Below are 26782 nucleotides of genomic sequence, written 5' to 3' on the forward strand. Positions count from 1 at the left end.
GTGGCAGCACTTTAATGTCCCTGCCCCTTTTGCCTCCCCTGTAGGCGGCCCTGCCGATACAGACCCTACCAGCAGGGCCGCCAACGGGGGGAAGGGGCAGCAATGTTAAAGGATGGTCCTTTGCCATGGCAGCGGTTTGAGGATCTTTAAAGCCCTGCCGCAGCAAAGGACCATCCTTAAATGCGGCAGCGCTTTAACGTTGCTGCACCTTCCCCTCCCCCCCCCCACTCCCCCCCAGTCGGCGGCCCTGCCATAGGACCCTACCAGCAGGGTTGCCTACAGGGGAGGCAAAAGGGGCAGCATTTTAATGTGGGCTGGGTATGGGCCGGTGCGGTTCTTACCGGTACACCGTACTGGCCCGTACCGGCTCCCTTTCACTCCTGGTTGCAGGTCAGGATTGAGAGATATACCAGAGAGAGAGTGATGAAAAGAGGCGTGCATAGCACCTGCCTGTGACTGCTGTGCTCCAGCCAGTATTCGGTTAGCCCTTCACTTTCAGGACCACCAGATTCACTAAAGAACACTTAAGGGAGTTCCTGGCACAGGAATAACTGAGAAGTCACGTAGAAGGGACATGTGGTAACTGCTTTTCATGAGCTCTACAACAAATGCCCATAGCCAACAACAGCTTGGGGAGCAGATGTATTAGTGAGAAGAGTGTGAAGCAGCTGGCTGGCTGGGTCACTGGGCACAGGTTCTCGTGGCTGCAGTGAAGACCATTGCCATGGGTTTATTTACAATGAGGGTCCCCTGTTGTGGTGGCTGCGGTGAGGACCCGTGGGGTGGGATTTGTTGCTGATGCTCTGTCTGCCACTGATAGGCTTGTGTATTTCAGAAATTACAAGGGACATCAGGCCCCCTGCTCTTGACCGAGGAGGAGAAACGCACCCTGATTGCAGAGGGCTACCCCATCCCTACCAAGCTGCCCCTCACCAAAGCAGAGGAGAAAGCACTGAAGAGGGTCAGGAGGAAAATCAAGAATAAGGTCTCTCATTTCATTACATCTTAAGCAAATAGTTTAAATGATTCAGAAACATCAAGTTGCGCAGATGTCATAGCCAGCCAGTGTAACCACACCATCCTATTGCTATTGTTACCTCGCCTCTCCCCGTCCTTCCTACAATCACCTATTGCAGCTTGTCCAAAGTATATTGTAAGCCCTTTGGGACAGGGACCATGTTCTCCTCTATTGTTTGTTCAGCACCCAGCACTAAGGAGTCCAAATCCTGAATGAAGCCACTGGGCACTACCATAACATATATATTCAATCATATAGTTGGATACAGGCTGTGAGATTCCCTGAGCCACTCAGATTAGCAGGAGCCCATGGGAGAGCTGGAGAGATCCTGCAGCATGTATTAGTCACCATTGGTGATTCAAAGATGGTTGAGGGCAAGATTCTTTCCAGCCAACCCCATCACGTAGCCACATGAGTCAGTAGGTTTCCGAGTGACCCCAGAGATGCCTGCAGGGGAGATGGGGTTCAGGCACATTGCAAAAGAGCTTTGTAACCTTCACATTGGGCAATTCTAAATGTCCCATTCTTGGCTTCCTAAGTGTTTTTGTGGCCAGATGTGAAAGGCAAGTATGATAGCCCATTCTGCCTTTGGACAGAAGAAAGCGTGTGCAAAGGAAGCAGGCATGTAACAAAACTGGGGGGAGGGCAGAGAAGTGCCTTGAGGCTTATAGTGCTGACTCATGTTTGGTACTTCCTCACCTCCCAGATCTCTGCTCAGGAGAGTCGCAGGAAGAAGAAGGAATATGTGGAATGTCTAGAGAAAAAGTAAGTGTCTTCTCCTCCCTTCTAAGCATCCAAACAAGGGTATTACTGGAGATGAGGGCCACTGGCCTGCACGCTGTCACTACTCATCTTGTTTGTGCAGTGCTTGGGGCTCTAAAGCCCATCTGGCTGTCCACTCCACATGCCACTTCTGGGGGCTGGAATTCAGCTTAAGCATTTCCTCCACAGAAATAGCTGCATCAGCCCCAAAGCTCTCTCTCCCAATCCCAGTACTGTAGAGGGCTGGTCCAAAACACTACTGCTAGCAAAAGCAATGGCACTGCAATGCTTGGGCTGGCTGCCCTTGATAGTATCTTGTTCCCAGGGCTGTTAAGTTAAAAAATATTCTTAAAGGATCTGAGATTTCAGCTGGCTCCTTTAATTAATTTCTGTGGCTCAGAGCACAGCCAGTAAGCCCTTTGGGACAGCACAGTAGTGGTGACAAGCTGTTTGTCAGCGGTGAGTCCTCAGCATGCAGGCCTTTGGGGTTTTAGTTCTAAATGTGATTCTCTGTACAGGTGTCAGGTTATTTCATGAAATTTGTCTGGGGTTCTTGACACACAGATTTGGTTTGTGCACAGCCCCCCCCCCACCTCTCCTCCGCCTGCCCCCAGACAGCCTATCAGACCCTCACAGCACTAGATTATTCCTTAAAAAGCGTACTCCTTCTGCTTGCCTTATTCTGTTTGCCCCCAATATTCCAGGCTTTATGACCCGTTGTTTGGGTAGCGTGTTTGGTGAGATTAATGTTTCCATCATAGAAGCTGCTCTGGTCTGTCTGATCACTAATCGGGGCTTTGGGGTGCCCTTTAAAATGGTGGGGGGAGGCACAGATTTTCCCCACCACCAAATGGCCCTCTTCTTTTCCTCTGAGGTGCAACCCCCACCAGCACCTGACAGCCCTAGTCGATGAGCTCCTATGCCCACCACCTCAAAATCTGAGTCAATGGTCACAGTGCCACTGAGGTTTGGCCCAGGCAAAAAGTGGTCAGGCCATGGCTCAGGCCCCCCTCTGGCTTTGCAGCCTATGCTAACTACAATGTGGATCAAACCAAGTAAATTACTTATCAAGTACATACCCAAATACAGATTCTTCTGACATCCTATATTCAAATTTTGGTAGTGTGACTACCATTATATTACATGTGCATCTGCTCGGATCAGAAATCCCACATTTGCATGAATATATGGAGTAATTGTATATCTCACTGCTTTTTGCATACGCTGTTATCTACTTTGCATATGGTGGATGCCATGGGAGCATGGACATTTTGGAACATTAAATACAATTCCCTCATCCCTATATGTTAAGATAATGACTCAAGTGGCTGATAGCCAGGAAGATGCTAAGGCCAAGTTTGTTCCCCAAAGTCCCCTGCTTGAACTTTGGTTTTCTCCTTATGATGTGAGCTAGGGCAACAGGATCTACTTCCGTTCATAGTTCCCAGTTTTTATGTCTGCGTTGCGGTTACAAATTTAATGTAATGGGACACTATCAGGTTAGAAATAATCTATGCCATGGCCCTGCAATCAGATCCATGCAAGAGGCTCCCTGCACTTGTGTGGAGCCCCAAATGGGCCTCTCAGACACAGAAGCCAGTCTGCAAGGATCCAATTTCATGACCAGTATTTTAAAATAGTGTCCTGTGTCATTAATAACACCTGAGATCATTACCATGGACAGATTCTTTAAAAGGCCTAATTAACTTTTCACTTTCCTCTCTAAGTGGAGAGAACTGCACAGTGAAAACAGATGAGTCAGTTTCAACTTCTGGCTCTTATGCCCTTATGTAATACATTAGCTGTGTGTGAGTGTGTCTCCCTCTGGTGGTTAGCCCATATTAAGGATAAAAGTCTACCTCTTACAGCTGATGGGATTGCTCCTCTAGTCTGAGTGGCAGAGTTGTGCACTTTCAGTCCTGAAGGTCCTAGGTTCATTCCCCACTCCTGGCCATAGTGTTTGTACATGGCTGTTTATTACTCTAGCGCTGTGCTGCCATATTTGGGCTACAGTGTAGGTTTACATTTTTAAGAAAAAAATGTTAATTGGAATTTCAAGAGTAACCAAAACATTTTTATTGACCTTAGTCAGCGCAAAACCTACATTTTGGGCCTAAAAGGTTCAACCTGGCAGTGTCCCTTTAAGCACAACTTTAATATTGAATGGGTAGTTCAGAAGCTGTACACGGTCATTTCACATGGTTGTATGTATTGGAAAGTCTTCTGTTTTATTATTGTCACTTCCATGGCCACTATCCTTTCCCCAGCCCTGCAGAAATTTCCCTTCAGCTGTTCCCTGTACTTTGCTGGATGCTTTCGCCATAGTAGTTACAGAGAAGAACTTGGAGAAAAGAGAGAGCGTGTAGGTTCTCCACTGCCCTCCAATGGCTAGAGCTGGTCATGTGTTTGAGCCGGAGATTGTCTTTCCCTAATAGGGTGCAGCTAATGCAAATTCTCCTTTTAGTTCAGGGGGAAGAGAGGCCAGAATTGTTCTAGTGGAAGGTCTTCTGTTCATGTTTTCCGTGGCCCATGGATGTAATTTGCTGATGATGGAGACATTTATGTGGCCTTGCATTTGTTACAAATTGTCCGACATGTAACGTGGCTCTAGTGCAGAGGTGGGCAAACTACGGCCCACGGGCCACATCCGGCCTGCGGGACCCTCCTGCCCAGCCCCTGAGCTCCTGGCCTGGGAGGGTCATCCCTGGCCCCTCCCCCGCGGTTCCCCCTCCCCCGCAGCCTTAGCGCACTGCCGGTGCAACACTCTGGGCGGCCAGGCAGCGCAGTTTCAGAGCTGCGGCCTGACCCGGTGCTCCAGGCAGCACGGTAAGGAGGCAGGGGGGTTGAATACAGGGCAGGGGAGTTTGGGGGCTATGGTCAGGGGTCAGGGTGTGGATAGGGGTCAGGGCAGTCAGAGGGCAGGGAACAGGGGGATTGGATTGGGCAGGGGTCCCGGGGATGCAGTCAGGAATGGGGGGGGGGGTTGAATGGGGCGGCAGGGGGTATTCAGGGGACAGGGATCAGGGGTGGTGGATGGGGCAGGAGTCCCAGGGGAGCGGTCAAGGGGTGAGAAGCAGGGGGGGTCAAATAGGAGGCGGGGGCCAAGCTACCCCTGGCTGTTTGGGAAGACACAGCGTCCCCTAACCGGCCCTCCATACAATTTTGGAAACCCAGTGTGGCCCTCAGGCCAAAAAGTTTGCCTGCCCCTGCTCTAGTGACTCTCCCAGACCCAGAGACAGTCTCTTTCCAGGTGTGAGTCTTGTAGCCACTTGGCACCATGCGAGTGAAACACTGCAAAGGAATTAATGTGCATTGAAGGGATTCAGTCTTTGCTCTGATCCCTTGATTGTTAGCATCAGCTGAGAACATGTAGCTAGACAGCGCATGATCATTTGACTCCGGGAGTTGGGAGTACATCTGCCGGAGGCTGAAGGCACAGGGCTGTTCAGGGGCTGGACTCTGACGGAGGATGGGGTCCAATGTTTGTCTCTTTTTTGCAGCGTTTGTAACTAACGGGATTTGGGTTTTATTCCTGCAGAGTTGAGACTTTCACATCTGAAAACAATGAACTGTGGAAAAAAGTGGAGACCTTAGAAAATGCAAACAGGTGAGAGAAGCCAACCCCGATCTCTTCTGGGGTGGGCTGCCAAGAAGGGAGGCCAGCGGAGTGCTTGGAAGGAAAGGAAAGGCAACCCTCCCCCAATTCCTGGCAGAATCTGGGCTGCTCAGCAGGGCCTGGTTCCCCTCCAATGGCAGCAGCAATTCAGCTGGGTTTGGTTAGTGAGTGTGGAATGTTTGCGTTGGGTCAGCCAGGCAGGGGCTGTCAGCAGAGAAAGGGAAGGAGCAAGGGAGCTTTCTGCCATCCCTTCCTTCCTCTCCTCTCCCCACAGCCCAGAATCCTTCTCCGGATTCTGACTGTCACTCAAACCCCTCCACTCTTCTCCTTGTCTCAATGGAAGCTCCCATGCAGGAGGCCTCCGAAGGTATGACACCCATCTCTCAACCCCCTTGCTCTGCTCTCTGAAGCACAGAGGGCTATTAAGTATCAAGGCCTGGGAGAAGACAAGGGCATAAGATACCAGTTTGGGATTTCCCTAGAAAGAGCTATGTTTACAAGGTGACTGGACAGACTCCAGGAACTTTCTCCTCATCTGACATGGGCATAGGTCCCATCTAACCCAAAGCAGCTCTCTCCAAACCTGACACCAGTGCAGACCCTGTTATCCCCTGCAGCCTGAGGGAGCCCTCTTGGTGTCTGGCACCCATGCAGATCCCATTATACGCCCCACCTCCCCCCAGCAAAGCCTGTGGGAGCTTCCTCCTTGTCTGACACTGGCACAACTGCTTGCCCAAGGGAGTAAGTCTCTCCTCTCAGCCCTAAAGCAGGCCCTTGGCTTCCTGGGCTGAAAATCTGGAGAGTGCATGGGGTCTCGGTGCTCAGAGCTGGCAGCCTCTCCACCCCAGGAATTTCTTTCCTTTGAATCTATAACATGGAAGGCACATACACATGCCCTAGAAATAGGAAGCAGCACTTGGAATTGGAGTTAGCTCTGCCTCCTTTCACTGTGCATGTGTGGCAGAGCAAGAGCAGAGTCAGCAGGAAGGGACTGCCAGAAGTTTGGGGTGAGGAGGGAGGCTCTCCTTAACGTATTCCTATGCACATGTTCCCTTTGTTCTGATTTCATAACCTCCTAGACATGCACTTAGATACACTCCTCACAGCCACACAGGCTCTGGCAGCTGCACATGGGGATTCCTTTCATCCATGAGCCTTCGGTCCACGGGACAGGAACTGGCTGGTGACCCTATTAACCAAACCCATCTTCCCTCTTGACCCCACCACCATGACTGGAGCTCGCCAGGGGCTATTGTCTTCCCTGACCTTGCTCTGAGGCTCTTTGTCAGACTCTTTTTCTCTGATCCCCTGACGCTGAGGCTCTGACCCCAGCTTCCAGGTAAGACAATGCTCTTTAGAGACCCCGGAGATGTCAGGCAAATGCCTTCCCAGCAATCAGTGGTTAACTTTTTTCAGAGTAACAGCCACGTTAGTCTGTATTCGCAAAAAGAAAAGGAGTACTTGTGGCACCTTAGAGACTAACCCATTTATTTGAGCGTAAGCTTTCGTGAGCTACAGCTCCGATGAAGTGAGCAGTAGCTCACGAAAGCTTATGCTCAAATAAATTGGTTAGTCTCTAAGGTGCCACAAGTACTCCTTTTCTTTTTGGTTAACTTTTGCAACCTCATAGATGGTTGGGGCCTTCCACCTGCTGGAAAGATTGTGAACTGCAGCCCATCTCTCCCTTCCCAGCACAACCCCTGAATTTCCTCCATCTGTGCTTTTGAGAAGCAGCCAGGAGCAGAAGCAGTATTGTCAATCCCAAGCATTCAAAAGTCATGAGTCAGTATCCCATATTCATGTGATTGGCTTAAAAATCACGAGTTATTACAAAATAAGAAACACTGAGTTCATTTTATTGGCCTTGTGAGCCTGCAGAGGCACGTTTTCCACTTTCCTCCATGGCCATGCGGGCTGGAAACTAACTTTTAAAACATACAAAATCTAAGCTTCTCCTGGAATCACCTGACTCCAGGAGCTGGGGCTTTAAGAAAAACACCAACTAGCACAAGACTTGCAATAAGATTGCAAGAGTGGGCAATGCTGCAGAGGAGAAATTACTAGGCAATTTGTAACAAGGAAATCTGGGCCCCCTGGCTACAAAGCCCAAGGCTCACTAATGCTCCTTGCAGCCCTGCCTCCACCCCCACCCCCACTCCGGGGCAAATTCCTTTGCCGTGTCAGCTAACCAGTTGTGCCCTTTAGTGGGCAGTACGTAATGTGTCCATAACTGGAGGGCCGTTACATGTGAGGTAATTTAAACAAGACAGTGAGCTTGTTATGTGTCAGCCAGGGCAACCAGAGGAGGAATTATTCACTGAGCTCTATATTTGGCTTTGCCCACAACCCCCTGCAGCATCTGCCAAGAGAGATGAAGTTGAAACAGATCACATTTTATTTTTGCTTCCCTCTCAGCCTTATGCTCCAGGGGGTGTGGTTAGTGCTATGGGATGTGCCCCCCTAGGCAGGCCGTTAATCCAGTTTGGGCCAGACAGCCCTCATTTTCTAGGGTTTGTCCCCTGTCCGGTACTGAGACAAAACCAGATGTGAGTTTGTCTGGCATCACAGATGAGGGACGCCATTTTGAACAGTGTGCTGCCCTGCCCCTGCCAGCGTGAGCTCACCCACTCCGTGTCTGTGAGGTCACACCACCGGGGTGGGGTCATGCCATTCCCAGAAGTACTGGAATCTCCTGTATTGTGGGGTTGTGGCAGTGGCCATACTATGCACCCCACCCTGGGTATTGGATGTATCTGGGCAGCCTGAGCTGGAGTCCAGGTCTGACTAAATCTGATTATGGGAGATCAGGGCAGAGGGGGTTTATTTGGCACCAGGAGAAGAGGTGTCCTTCGCCCAACTCCTTTCAGTTCCATTGCCTCCATCACTATCCCCTTCATTTCTCGGCTTCACAGGCCTATCTGGTGGGAGGACATGGACAAGTGAGGGAGCTCTCCTCATTCAGAGGAAAGCTGGGGTGGACATTGGAGAGTCCAGCTTCAGTCTCATATCCCTCCGTGATCTTTGCCTCTTCATTGCACTGTCTTGTGGTTGTGTTCTCTCCTAGGACTCTGCTCCAGCAATTACAGAAGCTCCAGGCCCTAGTGGCTGGGAAGGTCTCCAGACCATATAAAATGGCTTCCACACAGACTGGAACCTGCCTAATGGTATGTGCCTCAGGCCCTCCATTCTTTATTTGCCGTGATTCCTTTTGCACCTTTATCCATCACCCCATTCCCAGACAAGCCAGGGATTGTTCCCCGTAGCATGCTTCGTGCCTTGAATAACTAGTGGATACTATTCAGAGTAGCAGCCATGTTAGTCTGTATTCGCAAAAAGAAAAGGAGTACTTGAGGCACCTTAGAGACTAACAAATTTATTTGAGCATAAGCTTTCGTGAGCTACAGCTCACTTCATCGGATGCATCTCTAAGGTGCCACTAGTACTCCTTTTCTTTTAGTGGATACTATGCCAGTGTCCAGCAAAAAGAGTGGATTTATTTAGACAAATTATTTCCTCAGAGCCCGGAAGAGCCTCTTCCCTGTTTCACTGCTTTACAGTCCCAAGCTTTGAGGCCAAATATAGGAATTGCCAGACTGGATTAGACCTGGGTCTAGTCCACTATCCCACTTCTGACAGTGGCCAGTGCTAGATGTTTCAGAAGAAGGTATAAGAAACCATGCTGTAGGCAGTTCTGATGAAATAACCTGTCCTCGGGGAAGTTTATGCACTGAAGCAGGAGGGTTTATACCTGTACTGTATTTTTTGTATCCCCTCTAATGTCAGTGTGGATGTTCTCATGAACCATAAATGCCTGATCCTTTTTAAGAATCCTACTAAGCTCTTAGCCTCGGATAGCTTCTGGCAGGAGTCTCACAAGTTAATTCTGCACTGTTTAAAAAGCATTCCTTTTTCCCTGTTCTAACTCTGTTGCCTTTCAGTTTCATTGAATTCCCCCTAGTTCTTTTATTATGAGAAAGGATAAACAGAAGTGTCTGATCTACCTTCTCTGCACCATTCATTATTTAACTCTCTTTTGCCCCTTATTTGTATCCTCTCTAAACTAAGCAATCCCATTCTTTTCAATCTCTCCATGCCTTCACTCATTCTCATTGCCCATCTCTGAACCCCCCTACAGCTGCAATTTCAGTTTTTGAGAGTGGGTGACCAGAACTGAGCATAGTGTCCCTGGTGAGAGTATCTCATTATAATAGCATTCTAATAATTTCTATCTCATTCGTCATACAAACAGCCTTTTCTTTGCTTTTTGTCAACCACGGCACATCAAGCAAAAGCTGTAATTGAGCTCTGACAATGGTGCCCAGATCTTTTCTCCTGTATGGTTCTAGTTAATGCTTAATGCAGCAAGATGTATGAATAGTTCAAATTATTCCTTCCGATGTGCATTATCTTGTATTTCTCAACAGTGAATTTGATCCAGTATTGTGCTGCCTATTCATTTAACTTCGTTAATCCCTCTGAAATACCTCAAAGTCTGCCTGAACTAACCACATCATTTTGTGCTACCTCCCTGTCTGGTCTTTTCACAGGTAGTTGGTAGATCCATTCAACACCACGAGTCCTAGAATGGTCACAAAGGCCACCTCACTATTAACCTTTGGCCATGGGGAAAATTGACTTATCTGTACTTTCTGGTTTTTTGCCTCTTGGCTAGTTCCTGGTCCATGACAGATCTTTACCTCTCATCTTGCAACATCTAGAGTCGTTTCCTTAATAGCTTCTTGCGCAGGACTTTGTCAAAAGTTCTTCTGAAAATCCAAATCAATGAAATCGGTTCTCCTTTATCCACCCCTTTGCTGACAGGGCCATCAGATTCTAGTCAATTGGGAGGCTACATTTTTCTTACAGAAGTTGTGCTGATTTCTTCCTAGTACATCAGGTGTTTCCAAATTTACTTTTAATCCTGATTCAGGACGCTTGAAAGTGAAGTGAGCCTGTAATTCCTAGCATCTCCCCTTTTTACAGTTAGATAAAACATTTGCTACTCGCCAGGGCTCCCATGTAGGAGAAGATTTGAATGAGAGATTGCATACTTTTGTTAGCAGCTCAGTCACTTCATTTTAAAATTCCTTCAGAACCGTTGGATGTAAACTATGTATCTGGTCCTAGTACCTCATTGCTCCTTCATGTATCTGTTTCTTCCTGGACCTCCTCAATCTCTGACAACTCTTCATCTTTATTGCCTGTAAAGGGTAGGTCTGGGACCTGTATCTCCCAGCTGTGCTAAAGACTAATACAAAGAAATATATTAGCTTCTCAGCAATGTCTGATTTTCCTTAATTGCTGCCTTCACTCCATGGCAGTCCAGCAGATGTGCTAGTTCTCTCACAGGCTTCTGGTATATGTCAAGAACTTATTATTTGTTTTTCTATCTTTGGCTATTTGCTCTTGTATTCCCTCTTAGCCCTCCCAATTTCCATCTTCCATTTCGCCTCCCCTCGTTTATGCTCCTCTCTGCTGGCTTCATTAGGGTTGAATTTCCATTTTCTGGAGGATATCTTTTTTGGCGCAAATAATCTCTTAAACCTTTGGATTTACCCATTCTGGGTTGTTTTTCCCCCCCTCCCTCATTTTCCTGAGTCCTGAGTTGGTGAGGGGCCTGAGTGCCGTTTTGTGCATAATCACCCTCCATTCAGAGAGATTTCAGAGTAGCAGCCGTGTTAGTCTGTATCCTTGAAAAGGAGGACTTGTGGCACCTTAGAGACTAACAAATTTATTTGAGCATAAGCTTTCGTGAGCTACAGCTCACTTCATGAGTAGCCTTCATGTTGAGTTTACCTAATCTCATTTCCTCACTTTTGACTATAGGAGCTTTTGTTGGACCAGCGTCTCCTTTTTTTGAAATCCCCCTTTCTAAAGTATAGTGTCACCATGCTAGAATTTGGTACCCTTCATAATACTGGGGTTACTTAGTCACTCAGCTATTGTTTCTTGATGAACCAACTTCTATGTGTTACTTAGGAGTGAATTAAAAATCTCTCCTCCTTTGTGCTCTAGAACTAGCTGTTCCAAAAAGCACTCTCTTAAGGTGTCAAGAAATTGCTTCTCTAGCCTTTGTCCTGATGTGACACTTGACCAATTTATACCTGGGTAGTAGCAATCACTCATTATTATTGTTTTTTACTAGATCATGTTACCTCCTTGATCTTTCCAGCACTGTGCAATCAATATCTTTGGCCTGAGCTGGAGCCTGGTAGTATAACACTACTAGTCCATTTGTATTCTCGTGACATGGGATTTGTATCCATACGGATTCTCACTCTGAATTGTTATCACCCTCGATTCTATAGAACCTCAAGTACACTGTTCCCCACACCCACCCACCTCTTGTGAGCTAACCTGTCCTCCCTGTATAGTAATAGATCAGTATTACAATAGCCTATTGATTTTCATCATTCTACTATGTTTCAATAATTCTAGTTACATCAAGATCTTCTTCCACTGCCAGGCATGCTCATTCACCTGTTTGTGCTTTTCATCTTCTCACATTTGTGTAGACACCAATAGTTTTTATTTTTGACCATTTGCCTGTTTTTATGTAACTTCTTAATCTGAATTCTGATAAATCAACAGGATGTCTGCTCTCAGGCTGTCACTGGTCCAGTTCATCAATCATTTCGGTCCTATCCTTTACTGGATACAGAGACATCTTTATTTAACTGCCATCCCTAGGAAATGTATTTGACCTGAGTGTTCCTGAGCACCTGTTGGCTTTCCCCTAGCTCCTGCTTTAAACAATGCCTCCAAACTGTATTCATTGTCTGTGCCAATAGTCTGGCTCCCCTCTTAAGTGTAGGCTCCTCTTTCCCAAACTGTTGCCCAGTGAATCTAACCTCCTTCTCTTTATACCATCTCCCACTCATGCAATGAGACTCTGAAGTTGTCTCTATAGCTGGCCCTGCACATGGAGCTGGCAGTATTTCAGAGAAAGTGACAGTAGAGGACAGCAGACTTAATCCTTTCTCCTGATAATCTAAGATGAGCAAAGTGAGTGACCCAACTGTCAATCTGACCACATGGTCTCCCACTGCTGGGGGTTTGTGTGCTGGGATCACAGCATTGTCTTGTGGCTGGCAACGCTGATGGGTTTTTTAATGTCTCACCTGCAGGTACTGGTGCTGTGCTTTGTTCTGGTCCTGGGATCCATGATGCCATGTCTCCCAGAATTCTCCTCCACATCACAGACAGTGAAAGCAGTTCCGGCACCAGACATTTATACAACCAGTAAGAGTGAGTCCGACATGACACATTCCTCTAATCCCCTGGAAGTGCTCCCAAACCCTCTCTTCTTGATAGATATAAGGCAGGGAGAGCTGTCTCAAAGCAGTGCCCTGTCTATGCCTGCCTTGGCCTTGCCAGGGAGAGCTGTCTCAACGCAAAACCCTGTCTGTGCCTGCCTGGGCCTTGCCAGGGAGAGTTGTCTCACAGCAGTGCCCTTCTCCATTTGCCATTGTACCAAAACATGACAGATGCTAAAAGACAGGATGGGAGAAGAAAATCATGGACTCGTCTCCCTTCCCCACAGAGAAGGCTGAATGTACTCCAGGGATGCTGTGTATGTACGTAGGTGTTGGGCTCAGGCAGCTGAGGTGGGACAGGCTGTGTTGGCGTGTGTGGCTTGCAATGTGCTGGGGTGACTGTGTGTTGGACGGCTTGTGCCCCTGGGTTCTGCTCCTGTTCTCAGCATTTAATGGTGCTCTCTCCATTTACAGTTCAGTCCCGGAGCCTCCTGTTCTATGACGAGGGCGCTGGCTCCTTAGAGGAGGGCTACAGCTCCTTCCTCCCTGTGGAGCATCCTGTGGGCCAGGAGACTAACAAAGGGCAGTCTGAGGAGAGGAGACCTCAGGAGCACATACAGGGCCACCTGGCCAGGGCCCATGAGACAGCCAAGTACCTGAGCAAATCCCAGCTGCAGGGCCCGGACCAGAACCAAACTGACCCAACTCTGACCCACCTCAAAGACCAGTTCCAGAAGAGGTAAGCAGGCTGGAAACTCCTCTCCCTGCCCCACCTACTCCAGGGGCTTTGTCTCCAAACTCCAAAACAGCGGAGTCTGAGAGAGGGAGAGCATCAGAGTAGCCCTGTCTTCCCAGTAGGGGAGCTGTTTGACACAAGGCTCAGAGCTGGCAGGATAGACGAGCTCCTTTCCTGTTTCTGTCTCCTGGGAGTGCACTAATCCAGGCACAGTGGCTGCAGGGGGCTGCTCCCTGCAGGGAGCACAGAACCATGCGAGGCTCCATGGATCAGAAGAGTGGGGACCACAAGTGGGTCTAGAATGTGGAGTTGCTCTGGCATAGTAACCAGTAGACATAAGGGGGCTGGATGGCTAAAGGGTTCCAACATTTGCAGGATGGTCAGTGCCAAGGAGCAATGGGCTGGGAGACTCCATCCTGATCAGTACAAACCAGTACCCACAGCAAAAGACTCCCCCTCCTATTTGGCCCTCTGTTCCCATTGTAGACAGTCTGAGCAGTGAGGCCATCACAGAAGGGGGCACAGAGATGGGACTGAAGTTTCCTCTCACTCCTCACCCTGCTGGGCAGAAGGGTGGATCAGCTAGATGCAGATCAGTGAGTGTGTGGGGAATAAAGGGAGAGGATAAAAGGGATCCCAGAGGAGTTCTCTGCTCCCAAAACTGAAATTAACTCTCCTGGGATTGTGGAAAGAAGTGGGACCAGTGGGTGGGAAAGAAAAGGCTGCCCTCCTTTGGTTAGGGTTGGAACAGTGCCCATGGCTGGGACTAGTTGGTAAACGCAGCAAAGCTGATTGCTGTCTTTTCTTTCCCGCAGGGAGGCACGCTCCAGTGACGCAGCTGAATCTTTGTAGCAGTTGCCAGACCTCAAGGCCTCGTCCCTCTGGATGCAGACTCCCCTCCCCGCTGAGTGATTGAGGGGACTTGGTGGGAGAGGACACTGCATTCAGACACTCCCATGCTGGTCTTGAGTTCAGCCTGTCACTTCCGCACAGCCCATGTTAGTGCTGATCGCTGGATGGGATTCACAGTGACTGCCAGAACCAGGGATTGTGTCTGGCCAAGCCCTTCTCTCCTCCCCCTGTGAGCATTGTTCACCCTGTTGCTGGGTTGGAGGAGGAGATCTGTATTTGACCCCAGAGGTATCCAACTCATTCCCCAAAGCCTCCAGATTCAGGGGGCAGTGCCCAATTCTGTACCCCTTGCTCATGTCAGATGCACCTGAAGGAAAGAGAACTGAGTTTATTGCCTATCTGAAAGGCTATGGGCATGGTAACTTTGGGGTTAGTCTCCTAGAGAATTTGGGAGTGAGATAATTTCCTCCCCTCACTCCATGGTTAATATGCTTCTGCCTCAGCTGAGAGAAGACCTACCTTGATCTAGTTGTCTCTTGATGGATTGCCCACGTAACTTCCGTTCTGATCATCTGCAGAGATTGGCGCACCGATTTCATGGGGAAGACTCTGATAAATAGACTTAAAATTCAGTCCGCAGCTCCTGGGAAACCAGAGCTCCCTAAGACAGAGCGCAGTCCTCCCTGCCCACTCCCCACAGACCCTTTCTTATGGAATGAAGTTCTCTGTTGTGTGATAGTGGGTCCCAATATCCACAATAAATGGAATAAATGAGGGTCACCAAAGAGAGCTGTGGGTCTCTGCTCTCTAGATGCTGGCACCAAAGTTACCAAGCTCTTCACCCCTTTAACTCCAGACTTGCTGAATCTGATGTTGAAACTGTCTCATCTCTAGCTCTGTGTCAGAGGCCTCATTCAAACCCAGCGAGGTTCCCCCCCAGAAAAATCTCCCTGTAGCTCCCAGATGCTAGTTTTGGTCCCTTCTCCCTACCCATAAAAGCCCTGCTGGAAGAGTTGCATCTTTCCTTGCTCCTCTTCCCCCAGCTACCCCTTGTTAAAATAATTGTTCGAGGCCCAGTGCCTGGAGCTGTCCCTGAGACCACACCTGGTCTGGATTGCCCTACTTTTGTAAATCAGAGTTACCATGTCCATGCCAGTTCTCACTCTCCTCCAGACATTTCTTTGGCTCATTTTTCTCAACCTCCCCCAAAATAATAATAATAAAAAGAAGTCCCCTCTCAACACCTTGCTGCTGCCCTTCTCTCTTCCCCCACCCTGAGACTGCAAATAGGAGGTGACTCCCAGAGGAGGAGGGATGGGAAGGCTCTCACTGACTTGTGCGCTTCAAGGCAAGGAGCAGGATGGCGCAGGAGGGCTACCCTCACTTCCCTCTCTTCTCCGTTTTGTTTTGTTTGTCTCTTGGAGCCAGTTGGGACAGACCAGGACACAGCAAACCCCAGCCATGATTCCACGTGCACTCTGCCATGGGCATGGGAAGAGGAAGATCCTTCAGAACAACTCTGCTCCAGTCAAGGTCCACCCAGGACCCACTCACTAGATACCACCATACCTCCCTTCCTTGTGCCCCACTCCAAAGTACAGAACCACTGTCAGGTCTGAGTATACCCTCTTCCCCCACATCTCCTTACCCAACAATTCCACTATGCACCGCCCACACGGGCCTCCCATTCACACCGTTGTACAGAGACCAAGAGCAGAAATTGTTTGTACATAATGAACCTTATTTTGTATTATTGCCGATCCCTTAAGATATTGTATTTTGGAGACACTCTGATCTTATTTTCAGTATTGTATTTTATTAAGAGTTAGTGCGGGCTTGGCCTCTATGAATTTCCTCCCTTGTGGGGACTCTTTTTTTTCCCCATATAGCCCAGCAGCTGCCTTTTCCTTTGTTTTGTTTTTTTAAAATCACTTTTTTCCTCCTGTCACTTGCTCTGCTTTCGCTTTAGAGAAGCAAAATTAAAAAAAAGATGCAGCATCAGCACTTTGTTTGGGCCTTTTTTTCAGTTGTTATCTTGCTAACTTGTACGTGCAGCATTGTCCCTAACGTCTCGTGCTCCCACTCGCCCTACATGCACAGAATTCCCTAAGCAGTGGGACCCAGCCATCAGAGGTGGCATCTGAGCGTGAACTCAGGGGTTGTACCATATGATTGGAGAATTGCTAACATAGTTCCTATTTTTAAGAAAGGGAAAAAAAGTGATCTGGGTAATTATAGGCCTGTTAGTTTGACATCTGTAGTATGCAAGGTCTTGGAAAAAATTTTGAAGAAGGTAGTTAAGGACATTGAAGTCAATGGTAAACGGGACAAAATACAACATGGTTTTACAAAAGTTAGATCGTGCCAAACCAACCTGATCTCTTTCTTTGAGAAAGTAACAGATTTTTTAGACAAAGGAAACGCAGTGGATCTAACTTACCTAGATTTTAGTAAGGCGTTTGATACTGTGCCTCATGGGGAATTATTAGTTAAATTGCATAAGATGGGGATCAATAGGAAAATTGAAAGGTGAATAAGGAATTGGTTAAAGGGGAGACTACAACGGGTCCTACTGAAAGGTGAACTGTCAGGCTGGAAGGAGGTTACCAGTGGAGTTCCTCAAGGATCGGTTTTGGGACCAATCTTGTTTAATCTTTTTATTCCTGACCTCAGCACAAAAAGTGGGAGTGTGCTAATAAAGTTTGCAGATGATACAAAGCTGGGAGGTATTGCCAATTTAGAGAAGGACAGGGATATCCTACAGGAGGATCTGGATGACCTTGTAAACTGGAGTAATAGTAATAGGATGAAATTTAATAGTGAGAAGTGTAAGGTCATGCATTTAGGGAATAATAACAAGAATTTTAGTTATAAGCTGGGGACGCATCAATTAGAAGTAGTGGAGGAGGAAAAGGACCTTGAAGTATTGGTTGATCATAGGATGACTATGAGTTGCCAATGTAATGTGGCCGTGAAAAAAGCTAATGCGGTCTTGGGATGCATCAGGAGAGGTACTTCTAGTAGAGATAAGGAGGTTTTAGTACCGTTATACAAGGCACTGGTGAGACCTCACCTGGAATACTGTGTGCAGTTCTGGTCTCCCATGTTTAAGAAGGATGAATTCAAACTGGAACAGGTACAGAGAAGGGCTACAAGGATGATCCGAGGAATGGAAAACTTGTCTTATGAAAGGAGACTCAAGGAGCTTGGCTCGTTTAGCCTAACTAAAAGAAGGTTGAGGGGAGATATGATTGCTCACTATAAATATATCAGAGGGATAAATACTGGAGAGGGAGAGGAATTATTTAAGCTCAGTACCAATGTGGACACAAGAACAAATGGATATAAACTGGCCACCAGGAAATTTAGACTAGAAATTAGACGAAGGTTTCTAACTATCAGAGGAGTGAAGTTTTGGAATAGCCTTCCAAGGGAAGCAGTGGGGGCAAAAGATCTATCTGGCTTTAAGATTAAACTCGATAAGTTTATGGAGGAGATGGTATGATGGGATAACATGGTTTTGGTAATTAAATATTGATGGTAAATAGGCCCAATGGCCTGTGATGGGATATTAGATGGGGTGGGATCTGAGTTACCCAGGAAAGAATTTTCTGTAGTATCTGGCTGATGAATCTTGCCCATATGCTCAGGGTTTAGCTGATCGCCATATTTGGGGTCGGGAAGGAATTTTCCTCCAGGGCAGATTGGAAGAGGCCCTAGAGGTTTTTCGCCTTCCTCTGTAGCATGGGGCACACATTCAGGGCAAGTGACTCAAGAATGGTGCTCTTAAAAGGAAACTTTCTGAACTTCTGAAGGCTCCAGCCCTTTAAAACTGATGTATGCTGAGAAGACCAGACCTCCTTGCTGACAGCAGCCAATTTCCCTTCATCTTCTTGAAACTCTTGCTATCAAAGTCCACAGGCTAAATTGTAGAGCTGTGAAAAATATTCATTTTAGAATCCTTTGATCATTGCTATAACTCCCAGACAATCACAGCTCTCACTTTAACTGCAATGACTGACTGGATCAGAACAAGAAGAAAATTAACTAGCAAGAGAGTTGGCACAGGGAGAAGGTCCTAGGTCTACAAAGCTGGAACTTGGGCACCTAAACTCAGTGTGTAAGTTTTCAGAATCAAAGTTCCCTCGGTGCCTATGTTTTGGGACATGTACGTACACCTGCCTCCCTCTAGGCGCTTAGATGCATCACTCCTGCCTAAGCCCCAGCGTGAACCATGAACCAGGGACAGACAGGTGTTCGGCAACATATATCCTTGTGGGGGCCCAATCTGGTAGGTGTGCTCAGAGGCTGCCTACCAGAGCAGGTCCAATTCAAAATCTGAGTGGAGGTGGAGCCACTGCTGTCCACCTTGTAACTTTTAGCCCTGTGGTTGGAGCGCACACCTGGGATATGGGAGCCCCCTGTTCAATTCTCCCTGCTCTGCCAGAGGGGGAGAAAGGATTTGAACAGGGCGGTGTTGTAACCACTGAGCTATGGGATAGTCTGATGTGCGGCTTCCTCAGGCTCTTCTGTTGAAACTGTTCTATGGTAAATAATTAAAGCATTATCAGAGCAGGGGGCCTGGGCCCCGTGTCTCCTGCCTCCCAGGTGGGTACCCTAAGACTGCACTGCAGATTCACTCTCATGCTCTCTCTGAGTAGGGAGACTATTCATTTTGACCAGGACAGTTCCTTTTTTTAAGCCCTGTCCCAGTTGTCCTCACTTTTTTTTTGGCAAAAGTGGGATTTGTCCTGTTCGCTCTTGTCAAACTAATCAAGTTGGCAAGAGCGAATGGGACAAATGTTCACTTTTGTCAAAAAAGTGGGTGCCGTGCAAGGAACATTTAGGGGGGAGTGGAGATGCCAGCCCCTTGCCTTGGGAAGGCTAGGCTGGAGTGGGGGGAGGAGGAAGGGTTCCAGTGCGTGGGGGGCCGGCAAGGTTCCAGCGACTGCCTCGAGTGGGGGGCTGCGTAGTGGCACAAACTGCTCCCTGGCAGAATTTCCTATGTAGGTTGTACTGAGCATGCTTGCATGGACTGAGTAAGCTCAGCGCGCTGCCCATCCTTACGTGGAAGCAACTGCTACTGGTGGGAAACGTGCAAGTTGCAGTTTGTGCCACTACTATATCGGCAGGGTTCGAGTGATCAGTGACAGCCTGGCCGGGGGACACCTTGGATGAGCTGCTGGGGCCAGCCCTGGGGTGAGGGAGCCTTGGGCCAGCCCGGTTCGGTGTCGCATTTTCCCTTTGGGAAATGTGGTCACCTGATCTCTGACACTGGCTCCTGCATCACTGCAAACAAATACTTCAGTAGTAACTGGGCCAGAGAGGGAGGATGACTCCTTAGTCCAGTGGTCAAGGCCCCCACCTGGGAGCACAGAGACCCAGGGGCCAGTCCCCCTGCTCCCGTCACTCTTTCATTATTTTGCCACAGTGGAACAGGAGAGATTGAGGGAGGCCCCTCACCCCACATCTGGTGACCCCAGAACTCAGTGGTTAGAGCACTCTCCTGAGAGGTGGGAGACCCCTGTCTCCATCCTTTCTCCCACTCAAGAAGTGTGTGTGGGTGTAGTGGGGGGATTGAACCTGGGTCTCTTACATCCCAGGTGTGTGTGGTAGGCACTGGGTTACAAGCACACATCACGTCTTCCTCCAGCTGTTTTGTGTGATGTGAGGCAGGCACCCAACTCATTCCTGCGAGACACACCTTAGGTGCCTCAGCCGTAGGCTGGCTCCCATTTGTGGATCACTAAGCCAAGATAGGCATCTCCTTGCAGCCCAGCCCCAGGCACCTACCTCTGGAAGGGGCATACCCCTCTAACCAGCATCTCCCATTGGCTAGCTGAGGTGGCTCCCAGCCTAGCATGCTGGCTTTTGTGGATCCCATCATAAGGCACCCAGCTCTCCCCAGTTCTTGCGTAGGGAACCTAGGCGCCTAGCCCAGGCATTGTGGATCACAGTGTTGTTCCTGTGATTTCCTATGGCCCATGATGCTCAGCGTTGCAATGCCGAAGTCCCTTCATGGATCGCAGCGAGTCCCTTGTTTACAAGCCACCTCCAGTCTCACTTTATTGCTCAGACCTACCAGCTCCAGCTGACCAGGAACTCTGCCACCACCAGGAACGTTCCAGACATGAAAAGTGCAGTAACCAGATAACACTTACAATTCTTAAAAGTCCCATACAAGCTCTCCTGTGTTTCTTAGTGTTAATCAATAGTGAAGGTCACCTTGCAGGCCCCCATTCCCTGGAGTTGAGCCCCAAAGACCCATCTCAAGCCTAACTCTTCAGGCACCTGTTAAAAGCCCATGTTATTCTTCCAACCAGCTGGCCAAGACAAAGTTTGCAGGTAAGCAGCGCTGGAGTTCCTCCCCTCAGCATGACATCCCCCTGCTTCGCTGTCTGGCTGAGTCTCGCCCTAGGGTTCAGTGATAATAGGAAGTGACTCCGAATGCAAAGACCCAAGGACTTGGCTCCCTTAGCTAACCTGTTCTGTCCCAAATGCGTAGCCAAGTGGCAAGAAATGCCCAGATGGGCTCTGTACTGCAATGATGAGCTGTCCCCGCCCATTCCCTCTTGTCCCTGCCCCACAGAGATACAGCAGCTGCCAACCTGCAGAGACCCACCCTTGAATTAGAAAATGCCCTTACTCAATTGGGAGAAGAGAGAGGTGAGATGAGCTCCCCAGGATTCCATTCCAGCTCCACCTCAGAGTCCATCCATTGCCTCAGCAGCAGCTGCTCGCCACCCCCAGATACCACGCAGTTGGGGTGCCACACCACACATCAGAGCTGGTCCCAACTGAAGACCAAGATAGGGTTGCTCCCCTCAGTAGCAGAATCAGCTACTGTATGCAGCAGATTCCCTGAAAACTCCAGCCCCACACCCTGACTTGTCCTACTTCAGCTGAGGAGATGGGCAGGAGAGAGCTGCGGCTGGCACAGACCCTGCAGAGGCCCCTGGACTCCCCCATCTCTTCTTACTCAGTCTTTGCCCTGGGTATTATATCACTTGCCCCTTCTCCACCCTCCCATCTTTTCCCTTCTGGTGCACAGGGGCTAGCCGTGGGCTCCAAATGCAGGCAAAGCTCCCAGTGGCTTGCCTGAAAAAGAACCACAAAATGCAGAGACAGTGAGGCCTTCCTGCACAAAAACAGGATAACAGTAGCAATGGACAGGAAAGAAAGAGAGAGAGATAGATGTTTATCATCCTGCTCTTCTCTCCCGTGCCAGGATATTTATTAGCTGCAGCTCCTGGAACAATATCCTGCAGCTGGTACTCCAAGTTCTGGGAGCTGGTGCGCCAGGTAACTCAGGAGACCTTGCAAACACAGGCCTCCCCCAAGCCCACTGCTTGAAGCCACAGTCTCAATACAGTCATCACCAGTAAGAGAAATATGTCACAGGCAGCCACCCCCAGCTAATGTTGACTCAGTTCTCCCAGGGAGAATGGAAATCACCCCCGCCCCCCACAACTCCAGAATCATTGCAGATGACTCGTCTAATTAGCCCAGGGTGTCAAGCACAGGTGTTAGAGGAAATGTCACAGCACAAACATCACTAATGAACTAGCTCCAGGAGTTAGTATATAGCTAAACTGGAAATGCCTACAGCACCTCCTGCTGCAAGAGGTTAGGGCTGCAGCAGCTGTGAGCAGTCACACAACCAGTTCTTGCTTCTTAAACATCTGCTGAGATAGGCTGGGCTTGGAGTAACTGAGGCCAGCCCCCTCCCCCTCCACCAGTGTTCCTGCCCTGTTTCTTGAAGTGCCTCCTCTGGGAAAGGCCAGGAAAAGGAGCAATAAACACCCTCAGCTCTAGGACTCCTGCTCCTTTTCCTGTGGCCAGTGTTGAGAGTTGCACCCCAGAAGCCATTTGCAAAGACACACATGAGGAAGTTATATTGGGCTTATAAAACTCAGACACAGTGCTGCATGTTACTTACTTCGTCTATTAACTACCATACCTCGGTCCATCCCTCTCTCCTTACAAGCACTCCTGTAGCAAGCAGGGGCATTGGTGCTAACGTAACAGTCGGGGGCGGGGGGAACGAAAGGCATGGCTGGGGCTCACTTGGGCAGTCTGATGGGACTAGCCCCAGCTTGTTTTGGAAATGTCAGGAAAATTCCAGAAGCTGAGCACAGCGCTGAATCTGAGCCAGACCCTTCAAGGACAGGGATCTGGAGCCTCTCAAATTCACTTTGGGCCGGCATGATATGAGCTCTAGCTGCCTCTCTCACAGCTGTTGCAGGAACGAATGGCTCATGACCTGACAGACTACAACCATACCATTCCTCCCAAAGGAAAAACAGGTCACCCCACAATGGGCAACTTTGAAAGCTGGGGCAAAGGGTGGTAGCTCTGCCACCCCCTGCCCTGGGTGAAAATACTGCTCTAACAGCCTGTAGCAGGGAATGTGCTACCATATGGTGAGTCTTTCTGGCTGGTGATGGAGCCGGGAGCTATCATCATGGTGAAGTTTACGAGGAACAAAATGTGGTGTATTGGGAACTGGTTCAAAATGACAAGCTATCATTTCCTGGCTAGGGAGCACTGAGGAAAACCATGTGATCTGAGTCAGTCAGCAGCCAGCCAGTCTGGAAAGAGTCAAGTACAATGGTGGGGGGATGAGTTGCTCCTTGCTGCCTTACGGAGCAGCCTGTTTTCTCACTCTCTGTTTTGGGGTTCGTATATGTTATTCTGAATTCAAAGAGAGAAAGTAGTGTTACAATGCAACCGTCCAGCAAAAGTATTTATGTTTTTATCTAACTTCTCTGTTGTATGCCATGGAACACAACACAATCCATGCCCGATAAATTCAATCACTGCCTTTGATAAAATCCCAAGTGGAGGGGATAAAGGGAAGGTGTAATTGAGCTGGTGTCAGTGAGAGTTAGTTTCTTAGCAACATATTAACTCTACTTGGCTTGTGCATGACTCTCTCCTATATATTGAAAACCAACTGAAGGAGCATAAGCCTGGGTGCTCAGTGATCACTTAGAGCTTAAGATGCTTTCAAGACATCTGCTTTATTCTGTGTCTGGTTCCAGCTGACTGTGCAAAACAAGACTCTCTGGAAAGCTCAGCAATTAAAGCAGGGGTGGGCAAACTTTTTGGCCTGAGGGCCACATCGGATTTCCAAAATTGTATGGAGGGCCAGTTAGGGGACGCTGTGTCTCCCCAACAAGCCAAGGGTGGCCCGGCCCCCGCCTCCTATCCAACCCGCCTGCTTCTCGCCCCCTGGCGGCTCCCCGGGACTCCTGCCCCATCCAACCTCTCCTGTCCCCTGTCCCACGACTGCCCCCCGGGACTCCTGCCGCATCCACCACTCTCTGATCCCTGTCCCCTGACCACCCCTGGACCTCCTACCCCTGACTGCCCCCATCCACCACCCCCCTCTCATTCCTGACTACCCCCACAGGACCACTGCCTCATCCAACCCCCCTATTCCCCGCCCTCTTGCAGCTCAGAAAATAAGTGCCTGTGAAAGAGGCAGATTTTCCTGAAAAGGGGGGAGGTATATCTCAGGGTGGCTGACACTCTAACTAAAGTAAGTCCAGCTCCCCTGTGCAACAGAGGCTTCCCCTCCCAGTTGGATCAGTTAAGGTGAGGCTAAAAAGAGTTGGAGGGAGGGGGGAGAGACTGGGTGAGAGGGCCGGGAAGCTGGAGAAAGTGAAACCTTAAAATGTAAGGGGTGAGCTGAGAAACTGGTTTGTTTGGATGGACAATAAAGCTGCCTGAATGAGAATGGGGGTGTGGCAGTGAGGCGAAGTGCAGCTTGTTACAGCCTGCAGGCCAGGCATTGTCTCAGTTTGTGTGGGTTCCGTCTGCTGCTTTTGAGCTCTCCAGGCCCCACTGCCTCACGCCTCTTTTCTTGTAGCATTTGGGATCAGTTATCATGTCTCCACAGTCCAAGCACTGCCCAGCCTTCATAAGCTTCATTCTGGACGGGGTGACTTCCCTTGCTTGGCAAATTCTGATTTTTGTCCAGGGTGAATTCTGGGGCTTCCAGTAGTCTCTCGCTGTTTTATATCTTTCCCAGATTCCAATCCCTATCTGGTCCCTTATCAGGGACTCTGCACCCCAAACTTGCAAGACTGGCTCTGCAGCCTTGGAGCAGTCACAAACTCCCCAGTGGTTCCACTTTGCTCTGCTTGAAAACCTCTCTCTTGCGTTTCATTTTGGCATGGAGTGCACAGTACTGCTCAAATCTCTGTAATGCGCTTTCATAGTTCACTGACTGTGCTTCACATGCTTCAGAACCAGCTATTAGGAATATAAGGCAACCTTCTGACTATCTCCCTTTTTGCTGGCACCCATTGCTTGCAGATACAGAGTGGGGAGGGGCAGGGTGTAAACCTTCTCCTGTTGTTTTCTGTGTATCCAGAGAGTTAATTCTGGAGCAGTTCAGAGTCCCCATTCTTCCACTCAGGGTATTTCTTAGGTCCTTGCTACTCCTGCTCCCATGTGGGGTTCAGTGATCACTAAGTGCTTATGATGCTTGCAGAGAGCTGCTTTTCTCTGGGTCCGGTTCTAGCTGGCTGACTGTGCATAGCAACAGGAGCTTCCCAGCGCCCCATCTCTGGACTCTCTTCTCGGGGAAGTTCCGCCCTTAAAGGCACAGTCTCAAATACCACATAAGCAAAGGGTAATGCATGAAGTTGAGTAAACCCCGAGTCAAGTAATACTGGACTCTTCCTGACTGATCTGAAAGATGATGGGTGAACAGCATAGATTATATCAACCTGGGAGGAGCCATGAACTCCAGTGAAGACAGAAAAGCACCTGAGAGGCAAATGAGAGATGCAGGCCGCAAACAGCAAGGTGAGACTCAGCCTGGGGAAATGCAGCTGGAAAAAAATGACCTGAGGTGTGGGGCAGAAAACGGGATAGTAGTTTGCAACGATATGGCCACGAAACACCGGTGAAATTCTTGAGCTGGGTACTCAAAGGCCTCAGTCCCAGAGCAGGAAGGGGTTAGTCATCCTCTGGCAAGACCTCACCTGGGATACCATGTTGAGCCCTGGGGACCTCTGTAACAGAAAAATGTCCCTTTCTTCCATTGTGCTGCAATACTGTAGGGAGCAATAAACCATAAAACAATCACACATCAATGCAAGCAGGAAACACACTGCACAACACACAGTCGGCTCTCAGCCCGGCTGGCAAACAAAGAATGCACTGACTTTGTCAGGGACAGAGAATGTCTGCAACTTTTGGGTGTTAATTCCACCCAGAGAATGTAGCTTGGGAAAAGCTGATGATCAACTGGAGGGAATCCAGAGAAGAGGAACAAAATGTATTTGGGGGCTGGTGGAGCTGACTCATTCACAGAGAGAGAAGAGCTGCGTGTTGGGAGCTTGGCTATGTGACAAGTCACGACTACGTGGGTGGGGTGGGTGGAGCTGGGCTTGATCACTGTGCAGAGCATCTGTAAGGTGTAAACCCCAAGCAAGGGAAGAACAAGGGGGAAATGTCACAAGTGATACTTAAGGCTGGACAAAGTTCTGGCAACTAGACTGGAGGGTCCTGTTCTGGTCCCTGAGGATGGGGATGGGCTTTTCTAGCTTGTGTTTGCATGATCCTCCATTCTGCATTTGGACCAGGAGTGGGCGTGGGAGCACCTCATGTCACTCTCCAGCAAGCACTCTCAGACACATGCTGATGAGCTCTGTTCACCCCCTTTGGCTGGAAGGCCAGTGAAGCCAATGGGGTTGAGGGAGGAAGAAGGCAAGGGTGGGAGCTCCTGGGATTGGAAAGAGCCTTCGCAGGTGGGAGACAAACTCAGGCTGATTCCCGTGCTGTTGCAGCAGGGCTGCCCTGGGTACCAACTGAGAGGTGATGATGGGGAGTGAGAATGGCACTCACTGGGGTGAGTGGCATCAATGAGGGGAGTAGGACCAGGGCAGCAAGGAGCGACTGCAACCAGCAGGAGAAGGAGAGATGGCCAGGGAGGCACTTTCTGCTCCGGGGTCTGGACACGAGGGAGACACACGGCAAGTCCCCAGATGACCAGGGATGAGAAATTACTTTTCATCAAAAAGGAACAAGCAGGAGCTGAGGCTGGGGCTGGGGCTGGGGCTGAGAGAAGGAGAGTCACTGAGATAGCATGGACCTACCTACCACTGGGCATTCACCTCCACACACGCACAGGGTGAAGCCCTGCCCTGGGCATGCTGCACACCACAGCCCCACCCCACGTCAGAGCCTAGAGCAGTGCAACTCTTCGTAACTCTTTGGCAGCCGTGTGCAGCTTTTCAGGCCAATCAAATCTCACTGCGTGTGAATTTGCATGTCTTGGTAACTTGACTGGGCAGCTAGCTCAATGAGGAGAGACTGAGCCAGAATGGTATGTCAGTCAGAGGGGGAGCCCTGGCTGAGAGCAGTGAGGGCTGTGCAGTCTTCCCAGGTCTCTGCTGCTCTCTGGGCTCCACAGGGGTATGTGCCAGTTTCGGAGTGTCTCTAGGTGACACTGTGCTCCGGTGAAGCATTAGCACAGCCCCTTTCCCCCTCCCTCTGTGCGTTGTCTGTCTTCTGGCTGCTGCAGG

General features: G+C 49.2%; 1 protein-coding gene across 1 annotated transcript in view; it reads left to right on the top strand.

Annotated features, from left to right (window-relative positions):
* The window catches only part of CREB3L1 (cAMP responsive element binding protein 3 like 1), a 67144-nt gene extending 50965 nt beyond the window's left edge, over positions 1–16179 (top strand). Inside the window, exons 6-12 of the mRNA XM_077820208.1 lie at positions 836–985; positions 1725–1783; positions 5319–5387; positions 8461–8560; positions 12524–12644; positions 13127–13391; positions 14204–16179. Coding sequence (XP_077676334.1) covers positions 836–985; positions 1725–1783; positions 5319–5387; positions 8461–8560; positions 12524–12644; positions 13127–13391; positions 14204–14240 — 801 coding nt within the window. The 3' untranslated portion in view covers positions 14241–16179. The remainder of the gene's footprint in view (positions 1–835; positions 986–1724; positions 1784–5318; positions 5388–8460; positions 8561–12523; positions 12645–13126; positions 13392–14203) is intronic.
* Positions 16180–26782: the final 10603 nt, after the last annotated feature.

Source organism: Eretmochelys imbricata, chromosome 6 (genome assembly GCF_965152235.1).
Source record: "Eretmochelys imbricata isolate rEreImb1 chromosome 6, rEreImb1.hap1, whole genome shotgun sequence".
NCBI lineage: Eukaryota > Metazoa > Chordata > Testudines > Cheloniidae > Eretmochelys > Eretmochelys imbricata.